This window comes from Agelaius phoeniceus, chromosome 5, assembly GCF_051311805.1.
Source record: "Agelaius phoeniceus isolate bAgePho1 chromosome 5, bAgePho1.hap1, whole genome shotgun sequence".
In the NCBI taxonomy this organism is placed as follows: domain Eukaryota; kingdom Metazoa; phylum Chordata; class Aves; order Passeriformes; family Icteridae; genus Agelaius; species Agelaius phoeniceus.
Window position 1 is genome coordinate 10,384,820 of NC_135269.1, and position 26,333 is coordinate 10,411,152.

Genomic DNA, 26,333 nt, shown 5'->3' on the forward strand with positions numbered 1-26,333 from the left:
AACATACCTCTGGATATCAAAAGCTTTGCCAGAATCTGCGTAGACTTTCAAGTTACACAGCAGAGTATCACAGATCTTGTTTATCAATGGTGTCATCTGGAAAGGAATATATTGAATTGTGAAAAAGCATGAAAATGTTAAGAAAAAAACACCAAACAAAAATAATTATTTTTAATTATTTTTATCTGATAAATGGAATAGAGCTCTCAGGTTCCTCTGCAGGTGTTGTTAGGCACTTGTGCATAGGTAAGATGAAATGCTGGCACTTTCTGCTCAAAATAAACCTACACATTACAGGGATGCTCTTATCCAGCTCTGGGCCTAAATGCAAGAGGCTGTATGACTTACCTGACCAATGGTCCTTGTCCCACTGTGGCTACATACACAGAGACCTAACAGGCAAAAATATGCCCCTCTACTTAATCATTCAAAAAATTTATTTATCATTTTTTTTATTTGCACTAAATCACATTTAGGTTACTTATGTAACCTATGTAACCTCCAGGGCAGAAGGAATAATGCTTTCCAAAGTCCTGTAAAGGCACTGGCATCACTTCTATCTTGCCATCTCTCAGTTTGAGGGACTTAACATGTAACTAGAAAGTGACCCTGGATACCACTAAAAGCTGCTGAGGGCAAACTGCTATTGGTGCACGAGGAAAGGCTTTTCTCAAGTGGTGATGCCATTAAATGGAGATTTGTGTGAATTTATTCATCTAAGGGTTTTTTCCAGTCACTGACACATACTGGTCAGGTAGACTTAACCACAGCTTGGCTGTAGCCACCAGTGCAATAGTCTCTTCTTTAGGGCTTCATGGAAACCACAGCACAGGCAAACATCAAGGCCTCATTAAAGTCTCACTTTCTGTCTCTTTAGCTTCCTACATATGAGGAATCAGACACTTCCTTGATTACACCAAATGGGGGGACAGAGGAAGGGGATAGCAGCAATCCAGCCATGAACCAAAAGGAATGATATCCTACAGCTCTTTCCCATATAGACTACCAAGAGCAGCCTACAACTTAACACCAGAGCCTTGCCTCAACAACTATGTCAAGCACCAGCAATGTACACACAGAAACTTGCCTTTCCTTCCTCAACTACCTCCTTCAGCATACGGATGTCAACAAACACAAGAACAGACTTATCCTACTCCTCTGACATTCTTGTTACCAAAAAAGACTTACTGCAGCCTCGCAGAACTCTGAGAGCTTTGCAGCCTGCCCAGCCAAGTCCATTTTGCTTGGCACTTCTACCTCTGTGAAACTGGCACAACACTTTGTGCACAGGCACTCTGCCATCTCAACACATGGGCAAGACTGCACGCAGTCAAAAGGCCAACGCGGGAGCATCCAATATGTTTTCCAAAGGCACAAGGCTGACTCAAGAATGTGTCTAGCTGCTCTCGAGGTCCCCTGCCTATATGAGAGAAATTACATTGCAAAGCCAGGTCGATTTGGGCTTTGCCACAGTCTCACAAGACAGCTCTGGTGCCAGATTAGTGTTTGGTAAAAGTAGCTGTTACACTTTTGGGAGGTGCACACCACAGTTATGTGGCAGCCTTCTTCACCTTTTGGCTTTCCAAAGGAAGTCCCCTGCAGCAAGCTTCTTCTCAAAAGCAGCTTCAACCAAATTAATACATCTCTGTTCAACAGATTGAACCAAGGTGAAATACTTCATAATCTCTGGGTCCAGGCCCCCCCAGTGAACTGAAGCAGCCAAGGAGAACAAAATGAAAATCAGTTTTTTAACAGGTATGATGCTTCTGAAACAGATGGTGATAATTTCAGATTTTCCTTTTACTGCCTTATTTTCTCTCTTATTCTTCATCACATCACCAGATCTGTAACCAGCCAGCTGGTTGCTATCACTTTTCAACAGCTGGCAGAGACATTAGGGGCACGTACGTCTGGCCAGGGCATCCCACAGCACCTCTGCACTTTGCACATTTCACCAGCCTCTAGAAATACTGTTGCAATTCGTTCCTAGCCATGAGGTATTTTTATTAGTAAGTCTAACCAGGAAAACAGGGAGGGGGGGGACATGGATTTGATTTACTGTTAGCATGACAATAACAGATTCATGTCAATAAAACAATTATTTGTATATGAAAGCTACAGGGGATATCTACTCTGGAATCCCAGGCTGGGTTTGGGTTTTTTATTCCCCTGGGGGACATAAATTAGTGCAAGATTGCAAACTACAAAGACCACAGACTGAAACATTCTTAAGTCTCATAACACCTCAAAATCTTTGTCCAATTGTCAAGAAAAATAAAGTAGTGTCAGGGGAGGTGAACTATACCAAGCATAGAAACTTGACATGTTGATCTACACTGCCTTGGGTATCAGTTACTTCCCATACATTCTGATTTGCCAGTCAGAACATAAAACCTGCATAACCTGCCTGAGATTCCATTCTTGGTGGGTAAATAAACCCCAGCTGCTTTGTGTTCAGATTGGCTGAGAGTAACAGGATGAAGAAAAATCTAAACAATATGGTCCCTGTAAATATTTGATCTGACAGTTATCTAATAGCAAGAGTAGCCCAGAGTCCAAATTTCTTTCTTTCTGCCAAAGAAGAGCATTTGGGGTTAGGGTTTTCATGATGCCAGGGGCTTTGCTGTATAAATCCTGCCAATATGCTATTTGGCACATAACAACAATTAGCTTCTGATTCTGCATATGCACAGTGCATGTGGATCTTTGCACTATTCAAAGGCATCAGAGTCACATTCCTCTAGTTAGATGTGGCCCTCAGTATTCAGCAGCATTATTATTCCTCTTATTATTAGCATCCAAACTAAAAACTAGAAGGCTGGATCGTATTCACTGTAGGCAGACACACTGGAGACTTTACTGTTCATAGACAGCAAGCAGAAGTCGTGTTGGGCCTCTTGTCCCACAAATGTTATGCAACAGAAAGGAAGGAGAAGGAGAAAGAATACATCCCTCACACAAGAATTGCTTCTCTTCCAGATTTCAAGTCTCTGAATAAAACTAGAAAAAGAGCACAGTGTCAGAAAGGTGTTTTATGAGAGGATTTGTTTCCATCACTTGAGAGTGCAGCTGTGCTATTCCTGGGCACAACTGTACCAAAATGAGCAACTCAACAAGATATTGGCCTGTGGCTCAAGTTTATGCACATTTCACGTTTTTACACCAGTTTTTACATTAGTGATTTGCTTTACCTTATGTGAGCACATTTGCTTTGTCCAGCAACAACAGCAGGTTCCAGAAACACTCCAAAAATGCCTTTGACCAATGTGCACAGACGAACAGCAAATCAAGGAAACCTTAATGGTTGGACTGTCAGATCTTATGTCCTAGTGGGACATGAGAGATCTCCATGCCTGAGAGTGACACTAGAGGATTTTTCTGCACTGTTCTGCCATGTTATTACAAGTTCTGCTTTATGTCTCCCTTTGTTTGAAAGAAATTCCTCAACACAAACTCCACTTCACAAGTTATTGAGGACAAGGCTACATTAGAAGAAGCTGTGCTCTCTTCTTAGAAGAAGCTGTGCTCTCTTCTTTAATTTTTGTGTTCAGTTTTGTTAAAATGGTTTGTTAATGGAGGAAAGGATCCCTGGCATACAGATAGGAGATGACAAGACTACTGCAGCACCATCAGAATAAATAAAAATCAATAGGTTTTCTGCTGGTGTTGGCTGTAAAAGAGAGTAGAGCTATTCATCAAGTCTGACAAGAGGTCCAGAACTGCAGGATCATCATAGGCACCACAGCAAAGAGAAGAGGAACAAAATAAGAAATACTAAATAGGGAATCAAGGTTGGTACAGCAAGATCACTAACATGTCAGCTTGTTTCAATACATAACAGCTGAGGAGAGCATGACAGGAACACTGGGAAATGTTTCTATTACTTAGAGCCTCTAGGTGTTATAATTCACCAATTCCTCGTGAATTAGATCTAGGATCAACTTTCAGTGATTGGTGTTGTTCCCACTTAACAGATAAAAGTTGTTTCGTGCGCAGAGAATTTAAGTAGCTTCTGTCAGATCACCCACAGGCAGTCAAGGGCAGGGAAGTGACATTTCTTGGGTTTCCTGCCTCCTGTCTCACATTTCTCATTCTTAGTGCTCTCACAGCTATGGCACTATGGGGTTCATTCAGGGGTCTTATTGGAAAGAGCTTATTATTAGATCTTCAACCAACTCCAGGGGCATCTTACATGGGATGCTCCTCAGTCTTACTGCAGGATCAAGCTTATAAGTCTATTGCTTTATTCACCACCACTGTAGTATTTGTGTTCAATGCTATCCAGCCAAATCTTCCTTCAGCTGGAGTGGACTCCTTTAGTAATCTTCACATGCTTGTTAGAAAAAGAGAATTAAAAAGGGAGAACACCCAAGACATAGAAATCCATAAAAGCAACAGCAAAATGGTGCACAGCTTTTAAAGACAAATTGAGAAAAGAGAAAGCTGTCAGAATCTCTTGAAAAATGTTACTAAAGCAACTCTCTGCAGACACACAGAAATCACTATATTGGCTACCCAACAACTCTATAACCTCTAGTTTCAGTTCATTTCCCGTAACTTTGAAAAATTCAAAATTTCTGGAATCATCTTTTCATTTGCTGGCTGGCTGTTGGAGATATTTGCCATACTACAGGGAAATTCCTCAAGCTCAGTGAACTTCTCAGTGATATTACACCACTTCTTTGAAGTGACAAGGGCAAAGCTCGCCTCTGCCCACAGCCCCAGGTGCCTCTGTGGAGCACTGCAGGTGAAATCTTAGCAACACACATTAGCTCTGTCTGGAGCCTTGTCCTCCAGCAGCCAGGCCAAAGTGGCTTCTTACTTCTCACTCTTGCTAGCCCTGAAATTGTCCTTTCTCGAGTTTCTGAAACAGAGATATCAGGAACCTGTGTCTCAGAAGTCTCTGCCCCTTGGTGCATCTTTCATCTGATATGATTGCTATGGGGAGCACAATGAGTTGTTAACATTTGTTGCTCTGTCACAGGCTAACAGCTCCCAATTCTTCTAGAGCATCCAGACAGACAAGTCTATGTTTGGAGTAGAACCAGGGGCTGCAGCACTCAAGGGGAACCCCTCTCCAAAGACACTCATGAGGTCTGCAGTCTCTCCAGCATCACTGTGGAGTCTGCACAGAGGAACAAAGTTAAGGCAGCCATCCAGAGTGAACAGAGTGGAAGACTTTGGTGTGGGATTTTGTCAAAGCAATTGATATCTTGGAAGGAGAAATAAGGAATGTCCTAGTAATATTTATAAATATGTATAAAATAGCATATCTAGGTTCTTATGCAATAAATTAGTACCAAATTTGTGTTTGTAATTCAAAGCAGAGAGGAAGGGCTTATTATAAACAGGATGTCTTGCAGATAATGCTGGATACTCTGTAGTATGGCCAATACCAGAACATGGTATTTTTGTTTCCATGCTGCTGTAGAGGTTCTGAGAGAGTACCAAATATGGGAGAGTTAAAAAGTGAGATCATAATTAATGAGCATTGATTTCCTTTGTGAAGTGTTGGTATGGCTTCTAAATTAAGCAACAGCAGGAAAAGCACATGGGCAAGGACTTAAGTTGCATTAACTTCAAATCCCAGTATTGCTAACATATTTGGGTAGAAAATGAAATGCAAGGCTGAGTAGCACATCCTTTCAACAGCGGTTCCTAATCTCACACGGGCTTACTGCAAGTGTCTTTGTAAGGATGGACAGAATTCTAGTGAAGGCGTGGGGGAGAAAAGCAAAGTTGACCCTTTCAGAGAGACCAGCCCCACTCCTCTTTTTCCCACTTGCTGTTGAATGGGAGGAGAAAGTGACAATTTCCAGGTCACCCTAAGCCCATGCACAGTCACACGCCTTCCCACAGAGCTTGGAAGAGGCAGCACGGGCAAAGCTGATTATCAGGCTAAAAATAAACGTCTCAATCTTTGCATGCAAGACAGCTACCAGGCACTGGCCAGACCTCCCTTTTACCTCCTACCATTATTCCTGCAGGCCACCTCCACCAACAAACCATGCAAAGGGAATGCCACAACTTCTCCCAGCCCAGTTGGATGGGCCAGACCCTGCAAAGCCCAGCCCCAAAGCAGGATCCCTGAGGCTCCACACCCTTGCCCTCACCGTGCTCCTCAGCCAAGCCTGCCTGGCAGGTGCTGGCAGAGGTTGCTCTCCACAAATTGAGGGGAATGCAGCGTTATCTTTTTGTTAGTCCAAAGAGCCGACGACCTGCAGTAAGGCAGATTAATTTCCGCCAGCAAAATGCAAAACTCTGCTCTCCCCACCATGCCATGTGCAACTAATCGCTTGCATATTTAAACACCCTCGCCTTGCTGAAATTTCGTGATGGAGTTGGTGACAGAGCAAATGTCAGGGCGCATAACCAATGGCATTGTCAGTGGTGATTAATCAGCATCTCCGCCAGGCTGGCGGCCAATTAGAATTTACCATAATAAGGAGGTGACAGCCGGCGTTGCTAGGCGACCGCTGTCTATGGAGCTGGGAGAGCCAGACACATTTAGATGTTACTGTGGATTTCGACAGCGGCATGTCAAAACAACACAAGCGTCTGCCCAGTGGAAAATTTTACAACCCAGGACTGGGCACCGGAGTGAGGCATGATTCCCTTTCAGAATAAAACATAAAAAGGAAAAGGTGATTTTGTTTTGGTTGTTGTGGGGTTGTTTTTTGGAGTTCTCCTTGAAAGAAGACTTTAGCCAGTCAATCATTTATATACATTTAATTAAGAGATATCGTATCACTGGAACAGGACTTTGTTACTGGGTAATGGGTTCCCATGGCTGAGCAAATGCTGATACATTTATAGGAAATTAGCAGAAGGTCAGCACAGAGACATTTATTTTCAGTCAGAGGTATTTATCTGGCAATGACATTCTGTTCCAGTGACTTATTTTATTATATGAAAGGATTAAAGAATAAAAGGAGGAGGGAAAGGGAAGGAGATGGAGAAATGAAAATAGACTGACAGCAGTTCCTGTGTTAACATGAGAGTTGCTGACTCTGCACATCAAGAAAAGCTATGTTCCAACTGGGAGCAATAACCTTTCCTGAACTTAAGCTTACTCCTAATAGGGCAGAGGAGAGGAAGGGGTAAGGGTCCTTCTTAAGTATGCTACACTTTCATGGAAAAACTGACTTAAACAGAGGAAGATAGAGAATCATATCTTCAGATGAGCTATTTGGATTTTCACCAGTCTATGATCTGAACCATGCCATATGGAAGCTCTGCTGCTTGTGCTCTTCAGGTCTAAATAAAGTGGCACAAAGTAGCAGGTTTTACCTATCCTTAATATGGACCTACATAAAGCAGATGCCTGCACAAGTCTTCTAAATTATGAAAGCAGCAATGTCTACACCTTACCTCCTTCAGTTTGGTATCGCTGAAGGCTGGGGTCAGGAGGCTCCGCACAAACTTCCATCTGTCATCACGAAGACAAAGGATGCTATCAAGCATTGGCTTGGATATCAACTTCGGCTTCTAAGTTGAAAGAAAACATAATTCAATTTTAACACAAATGCAACTACAGTTTCTCAAGACTCCAGAACTTGGGAAGATTGTTCAGGAAAGGCATTGCACTGCTGTCCCACGAAGAGAGGTTCAAATCAGTCCCAAACACCAAGCTAAACGTGGATGAGGCTGGAGAAAATTTCTCTTTTGCTGCACTCATTTTCTCTTGGGCTTTAAAAGTCCTGGACCAGCTCCTTTCTCAGACTGCTCCGGTTCTGATGTCCCTGGTGTTCTCCTGAGATCTCCTTCACTGAACCCTGGCTTCTTCCCTATCTTTCTAAGGTGACTGGCAAGAGGACTTGTCAACACTCCCTGTCCGTGTGACATGAGTGCCAACACACCACATGCTGGTGTTGGTGGGGGACACCATTTCTGGTGACAGCTGGCATGTCAGACTGTTATATGCATTTTAAAAGTCTTCAGAAAATATGGTGATTAGAAAGCAAGTCCCAGTCCTTACTCTGTTTATAAGGAACACTCTCACTAAGAAGTTGTAGCCTGTGACTCTTACAGCTGCAGCAGTTGGTCAAATATAGCAGCTTAAAGCACTGCTCCATGAAGTTCTGTACCAAAATGACTACTGTGAATTTACTAAATCTTCCCTGCCATCTAAGAAAATCTTGTCCAGAAAACAGTGATATTCACCAAGGAGTAAAAGGATATAAAAGACAAAAGAGAAAGCATGTCAGAAAACAACACACTTCTGACTGGAAGAAAAATCAGACGATGTCCAGCCCCACAGCACAAAATATTATGTCTTATACTATGTCAGAAGATGTTTCCTAATTGTTCCTGAAGCCCTCCAATAACAGAGATTCAATAACCTCCCCACTCAAACTCTTCCAGTGCTGTACTACTTCTACCATGGCAGCACAATCTCTCTCTTGCTGGAACTTTTGTTTTTGTGCTGTCCAGGCACAGAAGGAGGGTTATTCTCCCTATCTTTGCAGCAGCCCATACATACTGAAGGCTATAACAACCACTAAACATATTGCAGCCATCTACCCCACATAACACCATTTCACTCAACACATACTTATCAGTCATGCTATCTAGGACTGTTGGCTCAGTGTTGGTACTGTTCCTCTGCATAGTCTTGCTGATTTACTTTTTGCTTAAGGTACAGTCCCTGTGACCCAACATGGTATTCCAGGCAAGAAAGGATTTTATTCCCCCCCTCCAGGCTATATTCCTCTCTATTCACCTTGGAATAGGACATACCACAGTATGACACTGTACTCATGAACTGGTTTGTGGTTCCCTGAAACTTTCAGGCTTCTTTCTGAACAATCACTCCCTAGGAAGTTATCCCCTGGCCTTTATCCTTAAAGCTGGTTACTCCCCAGAGTCATATGTAGAACATGTCCCTTTGAACTACGACCTTTCCCTTTAAGATTATTTGTGCAACTGGATAACACCACCTCGAATTTTAGCCCTTTCTTTCATAGCCTCTTTCATCCTTACCAGCTTTCTACATAAATTATTAGCATACTCAGTGCCAACATCTAAATCATTAACAAAATTACAGAACAATACTTGCAAAGAAGGCACCCTGTGCTCCTCCCTTCCCTTCCAACAGTGGACTGTTCCAAAATACATTTCAGGCACTGTATAGCAATGCCCTCCAGAAAAACCACCCTAAGATTGGTGGGTGTGGGCAGAAGGTCTACACTCCTCTGGTTACCAAGAAGTACAGAGATATTCACTTTTGCATGTGAGATCTCCTCGATACTGCAGCAGTACAGTTCCCCATGTTACCAGTGGAAACAGTGTCCATTTTACTGGGAGAGACTCAAACAAACCAATGATTTTGGCCATCCCAACACCACCTGTTGATCCCTTTTGTCCTCTGACCTTTCCTTTTAGTCTTTCTTTCAATACAACAGTGCATGCAAAATGAATTCTTACAACCTGTAACACACCTGGATACTTTAATATCATTTTGTGCCTCACTATTTCTGACTTTATTTGCCACTACCTGCTATTTTTTTATCCTTTTTCTTGGAAATCTGACCTACTTTCCACTCTGTTAAAAAAAAAAAAAAAACAACTTCTCTTCAGGAGCCATGAAGAACTGGCAGTTTAGCTATGCTGGTCTTCCACTGCACTTCCTTAACTTTCCTCCTTATTGGAAGAGTTTGCACTTAATATCATTTCTTTAAGGAGCTGCCAGCTCTCCTTAACACCTTTTTCCTTTACACTTGCCAAATTCTTACTACACTGCATAAGCTTGTAAAAAGCAGAAGCCTATTTTATATTGCAAACAGGCTAATGGGATAGTTTTACATTCTCAGCAACACCATCCAGTATAGTAAACTAATGTCACTGGGACAACACTACAAACCAGTTTTGAGCAAAGATGAGCAGCTTTCAAGCAGAAAAGTACATATTAAGCTGAAGGAAGATATTGACTTAGCTACTGTCATCAGATGACAACTGTAAAACAAAATAAGGGCACTTTTAAAATGTATGTATAGACTATTTTATTTTGTACAATAACAAGGAAAACCTTGGACAGGCTGTCAGAGTTGAAACATCTTGGACTGTTTTCTCTGAAGAGCCTCTTTAAATAAATAATCTGTTTTCTAACTTGTCAGTAGGTATCTTTCCTGAAGATCACAAGGGCAGCTAGAAAGAACATCACTCAGTGGAGCACTCCATCATTTGTTACAGATATTCAAAGGCACAGTATAATCAGAAGAAAGAGCCTCTAGACAATTGGAAATGAGCATCTTCCTGTCAGAAAGTCCTGTATGCTACCCTCTGCTCCACAGCTCTTCTGTGCTGCTAGGGCAGCCATTTACACTTAATCTCGACTCAGCTGGTCACTAAATGAGTGTTCCTTCTATCTTCAGTCTTCATTTCAAACCCTGAGCCCAGATTGCAGTGCTCCTGAGTGCTCACTGAAATCAACAAGAGGGAAAGTGCCTTGATCCTGTGAATGCATTAGTCCAAGAAATCAGGTCATTGAGCGCAGCCCCCAAATTAGCAAACACTCTCAGAGCTGTGTTTCAACCACCAGCCTTCACTTCTGCTTTATAAAGTGGATATATCACATCACCTCCTCAGAAATGCTAACGATACATTAACATTTCTGAGGCACTCAGAAACTACAATGAAAGAGCAGAATAACAATTCCCACAAGGAAATTACCAATTTTGTCTTCCAAGCAAGGTTTAAATAGCACACAGAAAAAAAAAAAAAGAAAAAAAAAAAAAGAAAGAAAACCAGAAAAAATTACAGGGCAACACTTGGAAAAGTATTTTGCATCCAGTCCTAAATTGAAGGCTGCCCAAACTATGCACTCTATAAGACAAATCTCCTTTGCAAGACAAAGCTCCACTTAGATAATAACAGATGTGATATAAATCTCACTGCATTTGTCTTGAAAGCAAATTCCCTTGCTAAAACCAGACATTCACCCTAAAAAGTGTTCCTAATTGCATAAAGACTGTATACAGCACATTCACAGAGAGACCCAGTTACTGAACAAAAAGCCTGTTAACTGTAATATTATAACTACAACACTAACTATAGTATTGCCTTTTTAGCACTCTACTTTATGACAGCAATGCTCCCTTAACATAATTTTGGTGTGCACAGTATTATACACATATAAATGCTGCAAGAAAGGAAAACCAGCTTTGGCCATGAATTATTTTACTCTGTATCTTTAAAACTGGGCATGCAAAAATATGTTTGTGTTTATTGGAATACCATCAGCATGACTGACAGTGTATAGCACATTTCATTTATCAAGTTTTCCTTATTGTTTCTGCAAACACTTTCCTCCTAATTGCATAACCTGTGTTGCAGGTTCATATAGCAGGAATGAAAATGGATTTGGTATGAAAATGAGCCTGAAATATCTCAGTGAAAGATGAAGTGTCATCTCTCTTTCCAAATGGACAAAGTACTATATGTATCTAAAAAGTCTTGATCTTATGAAAATCACCAAAAAAATTACCATAGGAGGCAGCTGTAATATTTTCAGGGGTGGTATTTTGGTTTTGGGGCAGTAAAGGAGGCTGTTTTTAAGTCAAAGGCAATCAGGATTATGTTCCATCTAGCATTATCTAAATACTGAACAACTGCTCTGTGCTTCTTTCTCCTGTGTAATCAACCATTTCTGGTACAGCAATGCTCCATGAAAACTACTGGCAGCATGCTAATCTCTTGCAGTGTACCTGCAAGTGCTGCTCAGTTCCCACAATCACAGACATGCCATCAACCACAACAAGGAAAATTGGATTGATTTGCTTGCAAACAAATCCTTTAAAACATCGTTGCTTTTAAAAGAGAAAATGAAATAATATTTGCACATGAGCGGCATCTCTACAATTGATGCAAGAATTCTCTCCCCCATAAGGTGGTTCCTCAGGATGACCCCTCAGATCCAGTTATTGGCTTGTTTGTCATCAGTCAGTTTGGCTTCCTCTGTGTTACTAAATAATTCAGGCAAGTGAATTTTGGCTCTAAGGCCAAGTGGAACAGAACACCCCCTGTCCCCAAAGTTAAATCCCTTTCCCAAAAACAGTGGAAATATCCAAACTGCTTCTGGTCATGGTACATGTTCTTCTCCTGAACTGTGCCCAGACCATGCCTGGGAGATAACTATTCAATACTTAACAAAACTGTTCTAAGAAGTATGTCAAATGGATATCTGTAGGACCTATTCATGCATTAATATCCTGTCCCTGTTTTATCTTGGAGTAAAACTGTAGCCTTCTGTGATTCATACAATATTTGCTCCTTTCCCAAGTTTGTCCCTAGCAGGCTAGACTGAACCTCTGACACACAGCAACGACTGCCTAGAGCAGAAAGAAGGGTAGCAGCACCATTATGTTCCCTTAGACACCTCTTCTTATTTCTTTTGGCAGAAAAATGAGGGATAAAGTTTTCCCAGCAGAAGGCAGTTAATGCAGCCATGCACTCTTTAAGTATCCTGAAGAGATGACTCTTCAAAGAAGCTAAAGGGTACCTTTAAAGACCTTTAAAAACCACTCACCTCCACAGAACCAGCTGCTAATCTTCTCCATGTGCTCTGACAACACAGTGAGAAACAAAACTCTAAAAAAAACAATACCTCAGACACTTTGTTATCTCAAACTTAGACTTAGTCATAGCCCACTCCTAACAAAACCAATCAAAACCAATTTACTTCTACAGCAGCACTCAGTCTGCTCAGATTCAAACAAGGAAATAAGCTCTAGAGCACCCAAAATCCCAAATCCAAACAGTAACTCCAACACTAATTCTGGCATTAGTCATGCCTAGCAAACAGCATTTGCCTGCATGTAAGCTTTCTTCTAGTCCCACAGCTGTTGTGGGATCCAGCTTTAACTGGAATCCCATGCCCACACTCTCCTGAATTTTAGCCCCAGTCTCACCCCTACAGCCCACACTGAGAGCCATCTGCTCCTCTCTCCTTCAGTACCCACAGGGATTTCAGTATCCAGAGTTAAATCTAACTCTGGGTTCCTCCCCTTTTCTCATTTTAGGGAAATTTTTGGGGTAAATTCCCAGTGTGGGGGGTCATCCTTCTCCCAGTGGGGGATGGCTTCCTCCCCAAGGCAAGTTCCAGAAGTGATGAGCAGGCAGCAGTGCTTGCACATCACTGGGTTAACTTGTTCATCTTCTTATTTTCAAAAAGGTTTGATGTCCTTTTCTTGCTAAAAAGGCCCTTGTGATTAGGCATTACCATCCTGTTTAAGAAATTGCATTTTTAAACTGAATTTAATGAAATGAAAGTTAAGAAAAAATGAGATAGAAAGTTCGTAGCTTGAAGACAAGACACTATCCCCATACCTGAGACAGGAATTATAATAAAATCTGTTCTTAAGATTACTCATTCAACTCCCCTTGACTGACAGGTCATCACCTCCAGTTCAGCCAGCAGGTGGAACCAGCAAACCCACGAACTGCCCATATGGTATTTCATCCAGTCAGTGGCAGTGGCGTGACACTTAACATAACACTTGCTCTTAAAAAAGGCAACAGAAAAAAACATCCCTGAGATATCTCCAGGAATACATCTTACCAAGCTTGCAGTAAGTAGATCATGAAAGTGGGAAGGCAGGAGATGCCTCCATATATTAGCTTTAAAATTCCCTGTTGGTAAACTGATACAGTCTATTCCATCCAACTCCCTTGGTGTTCTAAGTCATGCTCAGCTCTCCCTTTATTCATGACATTCAACGACATATTCTCTGTGTGGTGGCTTTTGACTGAGCCAGGAAAGAACTGCATTGCATGATTTCCAAACCCAAAACAGAGCTCATTTATGTCACATACCCTGTAGCTCGTTGCTGTTTCTATCCGGAAGGCCCTTGCAAACACAGATGTTATAGCCACATCTCTTCAAAGCATGTAAAATTTTTCTCTTCAGAAATCATCATCTCATAATGGAGCAAGACCAACTCCTCACCCCAAGACCTGGCATTGCCCACTGAGAGCTGTGTGCCAGTGTGGGAGACCACTGGGCCTCTCCCACCCCTCTGCTGTGACTGTGAGGGGCTTCCCATCCATCTTAAATCCGAGGGAATCACTACACACAGGAGTTGTCTCTCCCAAAGCAGCCTCACTCTTCCTTTGCCTTTCCAAAACTCTATTTCCAAATCCTCAGATGCCACACATCCTACACTGCTGCTCCCAGGTAGTTGAAATCAATCTTTCCTTGCCCATTAAAATGATTTAATTTTAAAAATTTAAAATTTAAAATTAATTTAAAACTATTTAATTTTAGTGGTCACACTCTTTCACAAACACATTGCTCAAAACCCTCCTAGCTCTCCAACTCTGCTAGTCTATTACAGTTTTGTCCCCTCTTCTTTGTTAGTCTAAAACAAGTTTGATTTTAGTATGTATGATTCAGAAGGTGATCTTACAGCTTCAGAGGGGAAAAAAAATCACCAAACTTACTCCAAAACGCTCACATTGCTTTACAATTTCATAAAAGTGTTAGTAAAAGTTTTCAGCTTAATTTGAAATCAACATGCCTGCAGAGAAGAGGAGAAAATGTCCATGGATTATCTATTTCATTAAGCTTTTAGGTTCTCCTTGGTCATTAAGGTTCTTCAAAAGACTGTGACAGGGTAGAATTGGTTTCAGTGATTACAGCAATTGTCTTTCATTCTACTCTATAGATAAGACTATACAAAAAGGCATCTCCAAGCAGTTTCTTTTGTTATCAAGTCAGGATCTTCAACAACTAATAACTACTATTCCTAATTACTCATTGGAAAAATGGCACAGCCAACCCCAGCTTACAAGCAAATGCTGGCTATTTTTCCCCTCTGTGGCAAGCAGCCTGGAAACATCTGTTCTTGTCTCTGCAAACATTCTCTTAAGTCATGGTTTTGTCAATAGAAACCAAAGCAAGTCATTGCAATGAGGTAAATATAACCATCCATAACTGCTAAAACAAACACATATGGCCTCCTGCAGTCTGACCCAAACTGATGCAAGTCACATGTTCCATTTGTTGGTGTAAGCAACGTCAAAATTAAGCCCATGCATTCATGAGTTTGCATATGGTGGTCAGTTTGCACATTTGGGATCAAAAAAATCACAGCAAAGAAAAAAGTACTTGCTCTTAATTAATTAAGAATTTTGGTATTATAAACAAGTTCAGGTTGTACTAGAGAACCCATACTCTATAGACAGTTTCTGTTGAGAAGCAGTTGTTAAACATGTTTAAATCCACTTTCCAGCTGACATAACTGGATTTTTAATATTGGATAAAGTTATAAGACTATTAAAAGCCTCTCTGTTTATACACACTTCTCCTCAAGGAAAGGTTGAGGACCAGAAAGTTCCTTTTACAGTATGTAAAGAGTATTTGGAAAAAAAGCAGTCCCCAATAACTTTTGGTACACATATATTGCCATGCTTTCAGTCATTGGCATAGGTAGGAATGACAGGCAATGCCCATAAGAACGTTGGCTAGGTCTTTTATTTACATTGAATTCCATGCTCTGCTCATCCAGGGACATACCTGCAGTAACCTTAAAGTTTCTGGAGAATACCAAGAGAGACTGTAAGTACCACTCACCATCCCACTGCCTGTCCTCTTGGCTGCTTACTCAAATGCCTTGGGTATTCAGCTAGATACCTCAGAAAAAGTTCACCAAAATGAGCACAGACTTATCCAAGCTGCCATGACAGCAACATAGGAAGAGTCTTACACTTCCTTAAGGTCTCACCTCTTTCTTCTCATGGACATAACAACAAAACATATTCCAGAAGAGAGGTCACTACAGCTGTGATCAGGGATTACTCCCTTTCTTATAACTGCAGAGTGAAAGAAGTCATGGTAGTAACCCACTTTCAAATGATCACTGACAGAACAAAACTCACAGTGGGGGGAAAGGTTGTGACTCCTTCCTGTGGATAAGGATAGGAAGAAAAATGAGGAAATAAGAATAATGAGGAAAGAATTATTACAGCAGGAGTACAGGTTAGGGGAGGGAGGGATGGTCTGAGGCCTATTAGGCTGCAGAGATTCACTAACTTCTCCTTCATGAATGGTCATAGAATTTGGAATTGATTCAACAAATAAGGCTGTAAATGCATTGTCTCAAAGAATCACCTATAAGTTTCTAGGTGGGGTGCTTCACAGAGAGATGAGAGGACTGCCTTGGAATGATTTCTGGTAGGTAAATGTGTGAAGGCCTTTCTCCTTCACTCTGGGCAATTTGTCACAGGGGACTGCACTGGTGCAGCCTGGCTCCACCACTTTGTGATTCAAACAACCACGTTTATTGCTGCTACATTTTCTGCAGTGCCTGAGCCACCAGCCCATTTCAAAGGCACACGTGAGGGCCATCTCCTCTCAAAACAGCATATTCATAGATCTCCTTCCTTGGACAAGTTTCAAAACTGCTAAGCTTCTATTTGGTGATTTCAACTGCTGAAATCAGCAGCTCCAAGGGATTTGAGGCACCTCAGAACATTAGCTATGGTTGAGCAAGAGTTTTAAATCTGTATTGTCAAATTTAAGCTCCTCAAATAGGGGTTAAATGCTTAGGACCTTCTGGTCACTAGCAGAGGTAAGCATGGCAGGTGAAGGGGAGGCTTACCACTGGCTTAGTTTAAAAATATCACTTGCATGCAACATTTTTATTTGGAGAAAAGTATATATAAGAAATGTCACTTCTTCATATACTTCATATTTTATTGACAATTTTAGTTTGACCTCTTCCACTCAGATGTTGCAATACAGAAATAAAATTATATACAGGCCTGTGTAACTTAAAATCTCAAAGCACCAAGAAACACTGAAAATAAACAAGTGGCTAAGTAGTTAACTACGACCTAAAGGTGGAAGACATTTCAAAGGGTTTCTACCACTCTTCCAAGTTGCCATGTAGCACCTAAAACTTGTTGCAAATACCCCATTTCCCATGTGACAACATCTTGATACATAAAATGTACTTCAAACTGTCAATTATCTAATTTGAAACAGAAAATTTGGGATTGATATGGCAAACTGACGATGTCCAATATGTGCAAAACAACCCAAGGAAAATGTATTTCACCTTTTCCCCCCAGTGCCAAGAAGAAAATTTCAAAACAATGTCAAAAAAGGCCAATAAAAGTTTTCTTGTGAGGCCTCCTAATGGTTTAAAAAACAAAAAATGGGTTCAAGATGATATTTAATTCAAACTACTGGAAGAAAAGGGGTATTAAAAATTAAAAACACGAATACAGCTTTCAGCTTAGGAGTCAACCATGGGCAGTCAGATGTTAGGGGCCATTCTACAGGAAAGGGTGCTCAGCACTTGCTCTGCTCTTCTGCTCCTTCTCTAAGCATATGCTGCTAGTCCAAGTCAGAACACTCCCTGGATAAATACTTTAATCTTTATGTTAGTTTTCCTTTGAAAAGTCATACAGAAAGAAAACTCCAGGTCAGCTGTAATGGCAGAATGACAAGCTGTCAACAAATCACATTGGCAGTACCCGCTCAGCTGAAGAATTTGAATTCCCTGCCTTCTACTTCACAATTCTTTCTAATTACACTAAGTGAATATTTACACATCAGGGAAAAAAAATAATCCAAATTTTATATAGTAAGATTTCCACATCTATCTGTCAAAACATTAATGTATTTTCCTGATAGCAGTAGCTGCTTTTGTTCCTCATTTATTTGTCCCTCAAGAAGACCTAGGCTATAAAACTTCCTCAGGAGTTGCACAGCACACTTTCAGCATTTTATCTTCCAAGATTTAATATTTGAGGTTATTGTCTAGTTTCAATCAAATTTTAAAAAATCCTAATTTATGAAAACATGTTTTGACATGTTTATATGAAATAATGTTTGTGCATTTGCCTCTTACAAATTAATTTGAGCATATCCAGAATTAAATGTTTGTCATAAGATAACTTCAACAAAAATAAAGTCCTATTGTGCACAGATAGCATTACAGGACTTATCATGAGTTCCCTAGAGCTCACAATTTCTGTAAAACAGCTTTAGTTCACAAACCACCTGTAAGCAGACTGTTCTCACATCACTCTTACTGATTTCTTCAAGGAGAGAAGTTGAAACACTCCTCTGAGTATCAGCAAGTACCTCATCCAAATAAATTACCAGTATCAGCTACTTTTGTATTCTTAAACATTTAGACTTGTAATATGAAGCAGTGTGGATTATGAAACCTAAAGCATGTCACCATATCTTCTTATCTGAAGAGTTCTAGGATAAGATAAAATGTTAAAAAAACCCAAAAACTCCACAAATTGGAGCCCACACCACAGAGCTCACAGATCCCTTTCTGGCCAAGCAGGCCTCCTTCAGGTGATGCAGCATTTAGGAGGCCTGTTCCACTACTCTAGCTTCAGTTTTAGTGCCATGACATGAAACCAGAGGGGTGGATCAGAGCCTGAATTCTCCCCACTCATGGTGCCCCAAAAGCCAGCACCAGCATTTCGGGTACAGACAAGCTGGGAGCTCAGCAAACACACACGAGGGCAGAGCAAGATTTGGGATTTAGATTCTCTTTTATCGAGTGCCTGGGGAAGGAATGTGTGCCAGCCATGAGAATGAGACACCTGCAACCTTGCCCTGAGGATTAACCCCCAACAGCCAGGCACACACAGAACAGCAATGAACAGCCTGGCTGGAGGTTCTGCCTGCTGGGATTTCTGTGAGAAACAGGAAAGAGGCCTCACTCCCTGGAAGGAGCAGGCACCAGTGAAATTGCCAGGCTGCACCCATACTCAGCACACACACCACACTTGACTGCGTGCACCCAGCATGCCATTTCTACTTGCAACTTATTAGAATCTGCACTTCCAAGGCCAGCTCTGTTGGTGGGTGGGAGTTGCAGTTCCCAACCATCAGTGCTGGCCAGCACAGCACACACCCCCACACCACAAGAACTCGTTTTGCATCTGTACAGCTGCTTCTCTCACACTTGAGGTTCATTCTGAACACCCCCAGCATCCAGCAGCCTGAAAAATAAAAGGGATGTTGAAACTGAAAAAAATAACCCTCTGAGACATGTCTAAAACCCTGCTGATTTTTTTACATAGAATAAATCTTAACCCAAGGACAAACCAAAGTTTTTATAACCAAAAGTGCCTGTCACTGCCAATATAAGATAAATGTTACCACAAGCATAAAGGGAAGAGCTGAAAAAAGTGAGAGAAAAAATGAGAAAATGAAAAAATGAGAGCTGCCCCACTTGACTACAAGGAGGGTAAAACAAATGAGTGCCATCCAGTAGCCAGGGCATTTAAAGAACATGTAATGTGACACAGTGAAACACCAGCTAGGAAGGGTACATTCCTTTTAAAAATTCAAATCAAACATTAAACAAAAATAAAACCAGAGCTGGTGAGAGAAACTTAAATAAAGTCATGAGGCTTGCAAGAAACTGTCAATATTGCAAAATCAATTTCTTTCTCTAGGCTTTCTGGAACAAAAGAAGGAAAAAAGTTCTAGAAACTACCTTTTTATAGATGTTTTTGGAACAAAATAACTAGCTTGCAAATTGAAGCTATTTTTTTTTATATTAAAAGCTGTAACTGAAACTAATTATTTCAATCAACTTTTTCTTTTTATTTTGGTTTTAAATTCTTCAAAATCAGATATGACATGAAAATTCTGTCTTTCACACATTTCCTAATCAAATCTCAGAAATCACTAGGGCAAAGGGTTTGTTTTTTAAATTCTTACTGCTGACAATATAGTATACCATCAACTCCTACTGCAGTCAATTACAATTGTATTAGGAGGATACTAGAGAGCAAAATAAAGCATTAAGAGATTTGAAAATCTTAGGCTTGGTGCAGTCCTTGTATCCTAAAGCAGATGCAGAAATGGGTCCAAATGGATCCAATTCTTTAGTTATGTTATTATATACAGTTTTTCCCCCCACAGGATCTCTACTTGATTTCTCACATTTAAGATTTCTAGAGGAAATAATATCCTGAAAGTTTTTAACATTGCACATAAAACCCCCAAAACTTTTCATGTGAAATTAATCAGTCACAAACTCAAGGTTCTCCCCCTTCAGTCATAAAGCTCACACAATGACTTTTAGAAATTCTTTGTCATTTGTAGAGTTCTGTCAGCAGAGAGCGATAGCAGTAAGTCAGTCTCCTCTAATATTTTTTGTTGAGTCTGTGTTTACTCAGATTCTTCAGGGGCTTATAAACTTAAGCAGTTTGGTCAGATTTTCAAAGTGGTTTTTATATCCAGCCCTTAACACTAGAGGGAACAAAGCCAAAGCCAAAGAAATAGACTCTGGGTTTATTTTCCTCACAATCGATAAATAACCCTAACTTTTCCCTAGGCATGGTCTCCAAAATAGCAAGACCATTTTGACTGAAAAATTCTAAATGGAAAATACTAATTGAAGCAGTTAAACTATGATAATCTACAGAAAGGAAAACATTGTAATGGGAGACATTGGGCAACTTTAATTATAGATCTCACCATTGCCTCTGCAGCAGTACAGCTTCTTTGGAACTGATGAAATACCAGTATAGGCCTGATGACATTTCAACTTGACTGAAGGTCAATGACTGGTTAAACTGGAATGTTTCTGAGCCACTGTTAAATTATTCAGAATTATTTTAGGAAAGCTGCATAAAAAGTGCAAGAGTGCAGTTTTAGCTTCATCTAAATGCACACACTGAGAATGGAAAAGGAAATGGGGAAACTGTCAGTTGCAATTGCCTTGAAAAGGGAAAAAAATAATATCTTGTGTACCATCAACTTAAAATTAATCTAGCAGAAGAGAAGACTGCAAGATAGTTCTTGTTTTTAATATTATTTCCCCAAACCCTTTACTCCAGGAGCAAGCATGAAAGGGAAAGAAGAGCAATGGAATATTACTTCAGTAAAGAATGTAATTATTTTTGTTTCTGTTGCTTAACACCAGTGAGAAGAGGTTGGCAGGAGTAAATAATTAACAATAATAGACAAGGCCTTACTTTTGCTGCAGGACAGCTGTTTCCTGATCTCACTATATATGTTGCTGAATATGTGTCTATGAGGCTAAATGGAGTCTCTTGGAGCCACCACCGAGCCTTCAGAAACAGATGAGCGAACACGAAAACGCGCAGTGGCCAGGTGTGCTCAAAGTAAGGAGCACTCATTACGCTGGAGAGCTGTGAGACATGCAGTGTAAACACTCCAATTTTACACCCCTCATCCCCTTCCCTTTCCCTTCTAAGTGTGGTGAATCAAATGCTGACAATACATCAGCAGCTGTGGCCAGTGTCCTGTGACTTTCCTTGGTCATGGTCAGCAGCTGTGTGCTCACGGTGCGGTGCTTCCACGGCACCCCCACAACCCACAGCAGCCCCATCCCCTCCCAAGGCTTAGATCAGCCAGGATTTGCTATCAATTATTCACAACAAATGGTGCCAAGACATGTGGTTGCTATATAAAGAAGAATCCTGGCTAGAGAGTGAAACAATACCTGCCGACTCATTCCTCACTTGTGATCCTCCACACTTGTAGCTGTAGCACGCAGTCAGCACTGAGGAGCTCACAATCTCTGAACATCCTTTACCATGGAGGTTTCATTCTTGCAGAATGAAACTTACATAGTGTAGATCACGAGCAAAAAAAAAACAACAGGGTGGCAGAAATTTTTACTTAGCACAGAGTTAATTGCTAGGTAGAAGAGAACTTTCCAGGCTGTGGTCTGAGGACCACTGCAAACCAGCTGCATCAATATAAGATGCTACAACCCCATCAGCTGTTCACCACTCCCCCTCTATTGGAGATAACCACCATTGAAATGGAGCTTGTGGAGAGCCCTTGGGAGCACTTGTCTGCTTCAGGGCTAAGTCAGCCTGTGTGGTTTTGAAAAAGTCCACACTCACACATAAAGATGAATTATCTTCTGAGCTGAACCAAAGAAGGAATGCTCATGTGATCCATGTTGCAGACCTTGCTGTGGAAACAGTAAGTCCAGTTAAGACATCCCAACAAAAGGTTGTTAGCACTGTGCTAGGTAAGAACATTATCATTATATCAAAAAAGAAAAAAAAAAAAAAAAAAAAAAAAAAAAGGACCTTTCATACTTTTAAGTTCAAATATATACATAAATGCAGGCAAATGGATTAAGATATCTCAACGAATGTCTAAAGAGAAAACTATTCCCACTAGTGTGAAGATATAATGCTACCTTTAAAATACTTTAAATGAAGAGCAAAATCTTGCAAGAATTAGCATAATAATTGCCCACATGTACTGCATAAACTCTCACTGAAGAGGAATGGACTTGGGGACACACAAGAGCCCCCAGACAGAACTATCACAGTCAAAACAAAAAGCTGACCCATGGAAAAAAAAAAAAAAAACGAATCAAAACCACCCATCTTCTGGCATAAGCTTTAATATAAAGGATTCAAAATGGGATGGGGTGGGGTGGGAACAGATTTGTGGCCAATGGAGTGAATGGGGGAAATTGCATTGCTCAGATGCAATCTCTGGCACTGGAAGTCACCACAGCACTGGGTGCTGGAGGCCTGGCAGATAAGCCAGAAGGAAGATTACTGTCACTGTCTGTCCTGCTGTTCTGTTTTGAATTCTGCTGCTGGCCACCTTTGAAAGAGGACACTCAACCAGGCTAACCAGATCTTAGGCATGACACATGACAACCATTCAAACATTACATACTGCCATATCACATCTACTCCAGGGCTGAACTACCAGACTCCCAGGTATGTTCATGTAAATCACCTCTCTGTGCTGTGAAACATCATTTCTAATAGACTTAAGAGGGTTCTTGTATCATCAGATGCTTCAAAAGGACTTTTTGTACATGAGCAGCTGAGTTAGCTCCAAATGTGGTTAAAGACATGAAAACAAAGCAAAGTACTGGGTCTGAACTCTGACTGCTCAAGCGTGTAAAAAGGCCAACTCGGATGCTGTGATCTGTGCCTATGTCAATTCTGTAACAAGTGACAAACTAATTACTCTTCTAAACAAAAGCAGACTGGGAAAGGCAAGAATCAAAGGACATGACACTCTACTATATGTCAAAATAAGGTAAATGAAGAAAATTGTAAACCAAACAATCGACTACTGTCAAGTAACAGTTTCAGAAGTCAGAAATGAAGGACTGGTAAAAACTTGTGATATTAGACTGAATAAGTTTCCCAAAATATATTCTCACAGGGAATGTCCAAAGAACTAGGATAAGTTGAATTTCCCTTTAAAAAGAAACAACAAATCAACAGAAATCAAAGGTCAGGACCAGCAAAGACCAGCAAAAACTGCATTTGCACTCCACCTACTCATAACACAGTCAGCTAAGGGAAGGATTAGATAAGGAAGCAATAATGTATTTAAAGAAGAAAAAACATTAATCAGACTTAAGATTTCACATATTTTATCCAACAGTAAAACATGTTCTTTAAACAAGGAACAGAACCCTAGGAATAGATAGTCCTTTCTTGCCTATAAGTGTTGTTTCTCTTCAATGTTATTATTCAGTATTAAAAAAAAAAAAAGTGCTGCAAACCCAGTAAATAAATAGCCAATGTAGGTTTGATGAAAGATTGGCTCAGAAGACTGCTTTTGGCCTGAATAGAAAGATATGCTTTCATCCTGTTTTTGACTATACTCATACATTTACCTAACATAATTGGATGTAGTTAATATTGCAGGAGCCTTCAAGCAGCGCACATTTCCCTCATTAGTGGGTTTAAAGCCTTAATGATATCTCCTGTGCTGCAGAAAAGCCCAATGTAGGCTTCAAAAGTGATTGGCAAGTTTCAACAGGAGAAAAAAACTGGGGGAAGGGAAGGCAAAACCTAATAACACTCTGATCTTGTCCTCTTCAGTTGTTTAGAAAAGGAAATCTTGCAGAATGATTGAATAAAGAAGAAAACAAAGGTAAGGATAAACAAGCCAAAACAGATAATTTCAAAAGCTGACCTCTCAGTGACTCAAATATGTGAAAGGAACAGGGAGTGGGTAAAAAGGGGGAGTGACCTTTCACATACCTGCTACACATAGAGATAGCCACATACTTAGTCCTACACAAACTCCTGATGGCACAAACAAGTGCATATGCACTGCATATTTTCAAATCAGCATCTTCATGCACCTGCAGCAAAATCACCTTTTCATAGTTTCATTATGCAGTATTTCCCACCCTCCCTTCAAATCTCAGTAGTTTGGCAAGGAAGCCTTGCATTTAGGAAACAGAATGTCACAGTATACCACTAACAAAGCACATGCAAAGGGTTTGGGGTTTTGTTGTTTGTTTGTTTTGTTGGGTTTTTTATTGACTAATTTTGACCATTTTCCAGGAACAGAAATTTCACAGGCTGATTTAGCTTCAAAAGAAGCGTAATTATGTACAGCTGTATTCAGTATTTCTTGACTGCCTTGAACAAGCAGTGAAAGGGAGATTTGCACACATTATCAGCCACTATCATTAGTGCTGTAAAGTACCTAATCCATCTGGTGTTGTGGTGTCTACCTAGGAGCAGGTATTGAACCACTGATGGCTGCAGTATAACAGCAAAAAGGGAGAGGGTTCAAAATTAACAAAACAACACAGCAAACCAAGTCGTTTCTTGATGCTGGATTGTCCTTGGGTTTGTGTTCTCCCATGGTTTTGCAAAGCATTTTTATGTGTACAGGCATGGAGAGTGGAGAATTAAAAATGTAAATTTCATCATGTGGTTTTGCAGTCTTCACAGGGGAAGAGGTAGCAGGATACCATGGTGATGGCAGCACTGCAGCCCATTAATACACCAGAGAAAGACTCAGGGATAGATTCAAATATTTAGACCCATGCTGAAAAATAACTCATTTCATAATAACTCCTGTGAAAAATAAGAGGACTGTGCATCTCAGCATCAGCTGTGGTCTCAACATGCTGACTCATCATTTCTCCATGGGGGGACAAGGAAAAAGGAAACTTGTTTTTAAGTCTTCTAGCCTCCTTACAGTCAACTGCATTGCTTTTATATTGCCAAGGTTTATGGCCCATAGCATTTGAAAACAGACAACCCATGCCTGGGAAAGAGAAAAAGTGGAAAGTTTTTATTTTGTATTTCATCTGTGTGTAACCAATCCACTTCTGCCCTCGCTGCCAGCCCTTCACATGGGGGATCAGCCAGTTTTATTTGCAATCTTACCTGGAAATGTGAAAAATATTAGTGCTCATTTACTGAATTAGAAATTCATAACTCTCAAGAAAACAAATTCATATGACCTACCTACAGAACAATATGTTAGCCAGTTAAAAGGGCAGCCACTCACTGGAAGTGTGGCTTTCTCCAAACTTAGCTTCAGTCTGTCCCCCACTGCTGGGGAATGTGCTGAGAGCTTCCTCCAGGCACAACAACACAGGAACCCTTCCTCAAACAGCAAACTGCCTAAGCCACCACTCAAAGGAAATACATTGTCAATTAGAGGGTATCTTCAAGTCAGTCAACAGGAACATCCTCAAATTAATTAGATTTAAGTACAGTCAGTGTTTAAAGATCGATTGCTTGTAAGCTGTTCTATGGCACTCCAGCCTACTGTTATTTGTATCTTCCTAAACTTTCACAAGTCTTTATTGAATAGTCAAATGTTTGAGAAGAGACTGTGTTCACTCTCTTTTCTATGAGAGGCAAAGAGAAAACAAAGTCTACCATTTAAGGGAAAATCCCAATTCTGGACAGAATAAACATACTTGTGTAAATACACATCATGGCCCCCTAAATTAAATGAGAAGTAAGAACGTGCACAGATGTAAGCAAATTCTGACATCTTTTTATGAATTGTGGAGTTGTGGTTTAGGAGTGGTACTCCCCAATTCTGTGGTCCCACTGAGATCCTCCAAACCATGCTGCCACCCTCCTGCTCCCCTGCTTTCCCCTCTCCCTCTCCCTGGAGCAGGATGAAGAGGGGAACTGGAAGCAGGAAAGGTAAAGATCATGGGTTGAGTGAGAGTAATTTACTGGAACCAGCAGTGAGATAAGCAAATGAACAGTAACAGCAAAAATACCAGTGAGAGGGTACAAGAAAAGAAAGGATTCACATGGAAACATCCTGAAAATAAACAATACTGGATGGCTCCTTCCACCACCTTTACTTGACCAGAAGGAACCCCTTCTCCCCAGAAGAGAATCCCTTTCCCCCACCCCTGGCAATGATGTGGCATAGAATAACCTTAGGGTCCTGGCCATGCCCCCTCCCAGCTACCCAAAAAACTTAACCCTGTCCTGGCCAGAACCAGGACAATAGGTAAGCAGAAGCAGGTGCCAGGTGTTCCAAAGATAAAGACAAATGAGCTCTCCCACTTCACAGGACACAGGTTACACGTGGTTTCCTGTTCTGAATTAGA

At 40.7% G+C, this 26,333-nt stretch overlaps 1 protein-coding gene across 1 annotated transcript in view; it reads right to left on the minus strand.

The window, feature by feature from the left end:
- The window catches only part of TBXAS1 (thromboxane A synthase 1), a 228,199-nt gene that overhangs the window by 92,681 nt on the left and 109,185 nt on the right, over positions 1-26,333 (minus strand). Inside the window, exons 5-6 of the mRNA XM_054631033.2 lie at positions 7,372-7,488; positions 8-96 (exon numbers count right to left, since the gene is read on the minus strand). Coding sequence (XP_054487008.2) covers positions 8-96; positions 7,372-7,488 — 206 coding nt within the window. The remainder of the gene's footprint in view (positions 1-7; positions 97-7,371; positions 7,489-26,333) is intronic.